General features: G+C 36.3%; 1 protein-coding gene across 1 annotated transcript; it reads right to left on the bottom strand.

The window, feature by feature from the left end:
• Positions 1–1,107: 1,107 nt before the first annotated feature.
• On the bottom strand, positions 1,108–6,799 carry LOC145968161 (uncharacterized). Its single transcript, XM_083093445.1, has 6 exons — positions 6,174–6,799; positions 4,847–4,997; positions 4,364–4,546; positions 3,784–3,855; positions 3,174–3,663; positions 1,108–3,081 (listed from the first exon to the last, which is right to left on the bottom strand). Exons 1-6 carry the CDS (start codon positions 6,457–6,459, stop codon positions 2,998–3,000), a joined length of 1,266 nt encoding a protein of 421 aa, XP_082949571.1. The 5' UTR covers positions 6,460–6,799; the 3' UTR covers positions 1,108–2,997.
• Between the last annotated feature and the right edge of the window lie 303 nt (positions 6,800–7,102).

Here is a 7,102-nt window from a genome sequence, read left to right as displayed (position 1 = left end):
GCGAGGGGGGCGGGGACGGGGCTATGGCATGCGCCGCTCTTCCCTTTGCCCCTTCTCTCTCTCTCTTACCGACTGGTCTCTTCTTCCCCGAGAACACGTATCGATGCCTCTCTTTCTTCTTTACTCATTCATCTCTCTTTCGCCGTATACATGTGTACGCAGGAAGTCCTGAAACTTCCTCCCTCTCGCAAAATTAGCGTCTAAGAATTATATTTCTATTTATCCTTTTTTCAAAATATTTATTTTTAAATTAAATATAGCGAGGTATACACGTACCAAGTTCTCCAAATTATAACTTGTTAAAGTAAAATTCAAAAAATTACTTGGTAAAAATAGGTTTCTTCTTCCTTTTCCACGCGCATTTTTAAAGCTGTCAAGTTTGAAATTTATTTTAATTACAAATAGTATTATATATAGAAACCATTTGTGCGTGTACATACACGATAGAAATAATTATCAATATTTTTCATTTAGCTTTTGATTTATATAGAAATCACACAACGAGAAGTGCAACTTTTGATACACTCTGTATGCATTTATACGCACATCTTTCTCTCTCTTTGATTTGTATACATCTTGCTTTACTTGTTTTGTAGCGAAAGTTTATTCCATACATTTATGCTTTTTAATCGTATCGGTTATATTTGACATTATTCTAAAACTAAATATAACTATTTATATATATAATCTGATAAAAATTACATGCAATTTGTACACAGTAGTACAAGAAAAATAAAAAATTGAATAGCACATTCGACACAATCCTAGAACCTGAAATTAGTACCGTACAATCGAAATGGCGTTTGTTACGAGTACAGGCGGCAAATTCAAAAGATCGAAATGTTTTTAAAACATGAAACTGATTTTCAGTTACCTGACAAAAAAAAACAATCACATTGCTGCCAGAATTAATAGTAAATACGGCTCAATGCGAGTAAATTCTCGAAATGAGAATCTTTTCCCTTTCGCGCAAGATTCAAGTAGTATATACCTTTGTACTTACGTTTTTTCCCTTGTACAAGTGTGAAGAAAAGAGAAAAGTATACATTTGCCCAATCTTATTACTCACAGATACAATTACCATATTAATCGAATTCACACAAGACATCCGATCATCGTCACAATTTATTATTGTAAATGTTATTTACACATGTACCTAAATTTCAAACAGTTCCATAAAGTTTTCCTGTTCTCTTTTTTTTTTTGTCTCTATAATGAACAAGAGGTGAATCTTTTGGCTGCGATTATTTCTTTAATTGTATAACAAATATATAGTAAATAACTAATATTAGTTCGTAATTAAGAATATAAGAACGCGTAAGTATAACGTAATAATGAGTGTAGACTCATTCGTTCTGTCTTCCTTCCTGGCGCACCATCTCACTTTTTTCAATTGATCGTAGAATACATATATGTATATGCATATCCATATATGTATATATACCTAAAACACTGTCAATGTATATTCAAGATAAGTTTACTTAAATATAGTCCTCACAAATCGACTTCAGTTTCGAAAGGGAAGTCTCTCTTTCTCTCTCTCGCTCTCTCTTTCTATGTATACATATATATATAAAGTCAAACTTAGCATATTTTAAAGAGATGATTTGTTTTCTAGTACGATGTGTTTTTCTTAAATAGAAATATACCCTTCCTGTTAAAAGTTTCTTACATCTTACACATGACAAGTGATTAAACCTGCCGGTTACGAGAGGAAGGACTGTTCTTCTTTTCCAAATATCGTATAAAACTTATAAAACAGAAAGTGCGTTTAAAATTTACGCCTAAAAAGAGATATTATACATGTTCGCGCACGTATCGATGCTATAGCCAGCCTCCCTTAGGCCTTTAACGCGACATCGAAATCGATACCGCAATTCATATTCTTCTATTTTTTTGTGTACATCATAATTTTCCTTTCTTTCCGTAACTTTTCTAGTCTTCAATTCGGATTTAAATAGATTGAAACTGTTAGTTGAAATATATGCTATTCAAACATGTTTGCTAGTCCAATTAAACTCTCTCTCTCTCTTAATCTTCTTATATATTCTTCCCGTGATTTTCAATCGAGTTCAAGATTATTAACAAGTTCATGAAAGTTGTATTTCCTTCTTCACAGATCTTCTTCCGATGGGTCTCAGACTAGTTACAGACGGTTTTCAACATCTTTTTGTAATTTGAACGCCACTGTTACATATTGGCACATGTATGCATACATATGCATGTGTATGAATATAAAGAAAAAATGTATGATGTATGAACAAGGGAAATAAATAGAGATAATGATTCTTTTTTGTATTCATGGGAAGTCATTTGTTTGCAATTAATCTGAGACATTGATCAGTGGATGAATAATCTGTGAAGAAGGAAACAACTTCCATGAACTTGTTATAATCTTGAACTCAAAAAAGATCACAGGAAGAATATATAAAAAGAATGAGGAAGAGCAAAAAATTTAAGCGGACCAGCAAACATGTTTGAAAAATAGCATCTTTTCTAAAAGAGAGAAAGAGAGAGAAACAGTTTTAATCTGTTTAAATCCGAATCGAATACAGTTGCCGAGAGAAAGAAAAATTTTGCTGTACACAAAAAATAGAGGAATGCGAGTTGCAATATTGACCGATTTCGATGGAAGAGTATAGGACTGAGTTATCCATTAGCCGATGTCTCAGACTAGTTATTGACAAAATGGCTCCTCACAAGTGCAAAAAAAGAATCATTAACTATTTGTTTTTTCATGTTCATACATTGTACATCTTTTTGTGTGTACGAATATATTCCAGTATATAACAATGGCATTCGAGCCATGAAAGGAATTTTTAGATAGTATTACGTATCTCATTTCTGCAACTGTACTGTGTATTATGCATTAATAATGATATCACTAACGCAAAATTCTTGATAGCAATATTTGTTTTTTTTTAGTGTAGCTTTATCGTAATAGATGTATTGATGGTGACAATGGTGGGATGTTGTATAGTAAATAGATGAAGCTACCTATCCCAAGGAAGGAAAGTCATTCTCATCGTCCACTTTTGGAGCATTTTGACGACTTCGCGGTGACCTTTGTTCATTTTGCGGCTGCAAACGAAAAATACACATGATTTATACAATCTTTTTTTTTCTTTTTTTAAAGAAAAAAACACTTATAATATATTATATAATATACTCACGCGTGAATCGCTATCCCTAGGAGCACCACGATTTCCAAATCCACGTCCGTTGATGCGATCGCCACGACCGCGGCCACCTCGGCCACGACCACCAGAACCACGTCGCGAGTCACTAAATTGGATTTCGATACCTAATACACGCTTTTGTCTGCCAACGCGCTGAGGGTACTCGGCAGCAGCGTCGTACTCCTCTTCTTCCTCATCCTCCTCTTCATTACCCTCTTTTTTCTTTTCAAGAGCGTACATCTTTTTCCAACGTGATAAGTCCTCGCCTTCACCAGCCTTTCGAAGATTGTACTGAGGCTTTGCTCGATTGCTACGCAAAGCTTTCCATTCGTCCAGAGTAAGTTCGCGGGTTTCCTCCTCGACCGGTTTCTCTTCGACAGTCGTATCCGTGGCCGTTTCTCCATTTTTAACTTCAGTTGGTGCTTGAGGATCGGATTCTGGTTTTTCATTGTTCCATTCTTGAGTTTCCTGATTGAGGCTTTCCCTGGAAAAAAATAAATAAATAACAATTAAGATATGTTGTCTTTTGATTCAAGAAACTATACGTATGATAGCTGTGTATGTATGCTCTAACCATAAGAAATTCAAAGTATTAACTACTTACTCAATCTCGTCATTATGAGTGCCCCAGTTATGACTGCCAGCACCATCTTTCTTGTCCACCGGTTTAATACCACTGTTAATAGGTAAACAATGAAATAGTTTAAGATTTAATATACATAAACATTAATTAAGCTGCATAATATAAAATGTTATTACAAAATTAATAATGCATACATTGTTACAAATGTATTAAGATTTTTGTTTATTTATATAATTAACAAATTCATGTAACAGAATAGAGATATTTGAGAGAAGCTATTTACTATATTGTATATAAAATTAGAATGATTAAAATTGGAATGATTAAAATGAATAAAATCAAATATTAATACGATTAAACAAAATAAAATTAAGAATTCAGCATATAAAGCAATGAGAATAGAAATATTCCTGTTTACTGGTGCTTTAAAAATAACTTGGTGTTGACTATAATTACTATCTTGATATATGGTGCACACGCTAACCTCGAGGCGAACATTATCATATAAAGATACGTATGATAGCTATCCGAGTATGCTTTGTCTCTCTCTCTCTCTCTCTGTATGTATATGCATGTGCATCGCATATATTTCGAAACTTACGTTTTATCGGAACCGGACTGGCGATCGAATTCGCGTTTACCGCGATTATCGAAACCAACACGTCCACGTGGGCCACCACGTCCGCGACCCATACCACGCATACCACCACGGCCACGGCGCTCCCCGTATTCAGTGCGTTGAGTCTCACTCGAATTCCTGAATTCTCGCGGTTCGCGATTTTCACTGAAACATAATTATTATTATTATTGCAGACATTTCAGATTCACATCTGGATATCAAATATCTACATTAATAAATATATTTTGTTTCAATTATATACAATATACATAAAATATATTGTTCTGTTAACATTTGATCAAAAGATATTGCTAATATATTGCAATTACATAATTTATATATATAAATTTTTTTTCTAAATGAAAGATTTAAACTTTTTGCATAATGTGAATAATTTAGAATAGAGTGGCCAAACATCTAAACTACAATCGTATAATATTTACTGCTTGTTTTATAGAAACTAACCTAGGAGGACCCCTCCTGAACTCTCCTTGCCCTCGTGGTTTTTCTCCTTCTTCACGATTACGTCTGTTATTACGCTCTTCTCTGGATTCATTGGAGAACTTTACATTGCGATCACCACCACTTGTCCTTGGTTGGACTGATTTTTTCTCGACTGAAATATTAATATACAAAGCATTTAAATATAGAATTTTTTCTTTGTAAATAAGTATTTTTTTTTTAAATTAAAATATTTACTTCTAACACAAATGTATTTTATCGCATGTTGCATAATTTTAATATAAATTATTTTAATATCTAGATTGTGTATTTATTTATAAAATATTAAATTATATGTACTTTATATAGGGAAAATATCTACTTTATATAAAAACTTTAATAAGAGAGAAAAGCGGAGAAAAAAATTCTAAAAGTTTGTACTTGAAAAAGATAAATATATTCTAAGAGATAAATATAAATTTATTATTTATTATATTATAAATATAATAGATATAATTTATGATTTGCCGATAAAGATTCACCTGCTTAATTGTACAAAAACTTTAATTGAAAAATCTTTTCAAATCTCTTATATATTTTTTAAGTTAATAAATAATTTCAAGATAAATAATAATATCCAAAGAATCTCATAAATAATAATATCTAAAGATTAATACCTATTGCATCTTAAAATCAACGAGCATACAAACATTTCCAAAGTGCACAATAAAAATCGACTATATCCATTGTTCATATTGTTATCCATAAATATTATATATATAAAAAATATCATTCAAAATTATAAAACTCCATTGCACGGACACAAAAGATATACAATTGTGCCTGTGTAATCTCACAATCTCATTGAAGACGGACATCGTGGACGAACTTGGAAAAGAGATGGTAGATAGAAGAGAGTCCGTGCCTCGCGAATCTCTCAATCAAAAAAATATTCCACGGTAGTAAAAAGTCTCGGGGCGCACACGATTCGGCTCGTAGCCGCCTCCGAGTCATATAAGACCGTCGAGTGGAATAGGTAGGTGCGGGAGGGCCTATTTTTAAATCATTTTTAGAAAATATCGGCCCGGCGCGGCGCACGCGGTCGCCGATGGAGCCGAGCGATGCCCGCTGGTCGCTATCGCGGACACGCCGCTTCGCTGAAATTCAACGAACGATCGATCGAGAAGACGCGCGCGGGAGGCGCCGGGGGGGGCGGGAGAAGGCGATCGCGAGGATTCCCGAGGATATCGTGGGAGAGACGGGCGAGCACATGGGCCGAGCACGAGGAACGAATCGACGGCCATGACGCGCGCGAGGCGCCGGAGAGGCGAGGGAGAGAACCGGGACTAACCTTGATCCTTTTTAGGATCCTGCGTCTTGGACGGCGGCTGCTGGGCATCCTTGATGACGCGGCTCTTCGGCGTCTTGTTGTTGGCGGACTTTTGGCCGTCCTGCTGCTGCTGCTGCTGCTGCTGTTGCTGCTGCTGCTTGCTTTTATTCTCCTTTTCGGAGATCCTCTCTTTCTTCTTCGCCTCTTTCTCGAGTTCCTTCACTTTTAACACCTCGAGAGGATCCTCGGTCTCGTCGAGCGCGAGCAGGAACTTATTCCTGACCGTGACGGTGTACTCGTTTTCCATCTTGAATGTGTATCCTCACGTCGTCGAGGATTTTGTGGAGCTTTTCGGCTACTCTCGAGCCCTTGTGTGAGTTCAGACATTCACTATCCAATATGGCCGAAATCGCAGTGCTCAGTCCACCACGAGGTCTAGGTCTATCCCGCTAGGGCACGATACGGAGAGGGGAGGGATCGCTTAATCGCCTTGCAGCAGTCTAGCGCGCCATCTCCCTCGCCAGTATTTAGGAAACCAAGTCGTTTTCAGAAATATTAGCCTTTTATCGAATGATTCATTTTTCGCGTCAGACGAGGCGTTAAAAATCGCGCCGGAAATTTTCATCCGGCTCGAGTGCGACGACGATGAATGAGCCGGCGTCGAAGAGACTCTCAATTGTTCAAAAGTCGCCGGGAAGTCGCGCGATTTCCACCGAGAAGCGCCACGAAAGATGCCGGTAAAATGCACGATTCGGCGCGTTTGAAGCTTGTAAAAAGTCGCGGCTAACGTTCGTCGACATCGCGGACGATGGCGATTCTCGATCGCATCATTCAAAATGTAGAAAAATGATGGCGTTCAATCAGAATTGACGTGGATTTTGCGCGCGATGACAATTTCACAACTCACTTAAATTGCGCGCTTAAATTATGACGAATCGAATTAAAATCTT

The sequence above is a fragment of the Camponotus vicinus genome, unplaced genomic scaffold (genome assembly GCF_025532165.1).
Source record: "Camponotus vicinus isolate PSW18456_S1 unplaced genomic scaffold, iyCamVici1.0 SCAF_3, whole genome shotgun sequence".
In the NCBI taxonomy this organism is placed as follows: Eukaryota; Metazoa; Arthropoda; class Insecta; order Hymenoptera; family Formicidae; genus Camponotus; species Camponotus vicinus.
Note: the sequence above shows the minus strand (reverse complement) of the source record. Positions and strands in the feature narration are given on the sequence as shown.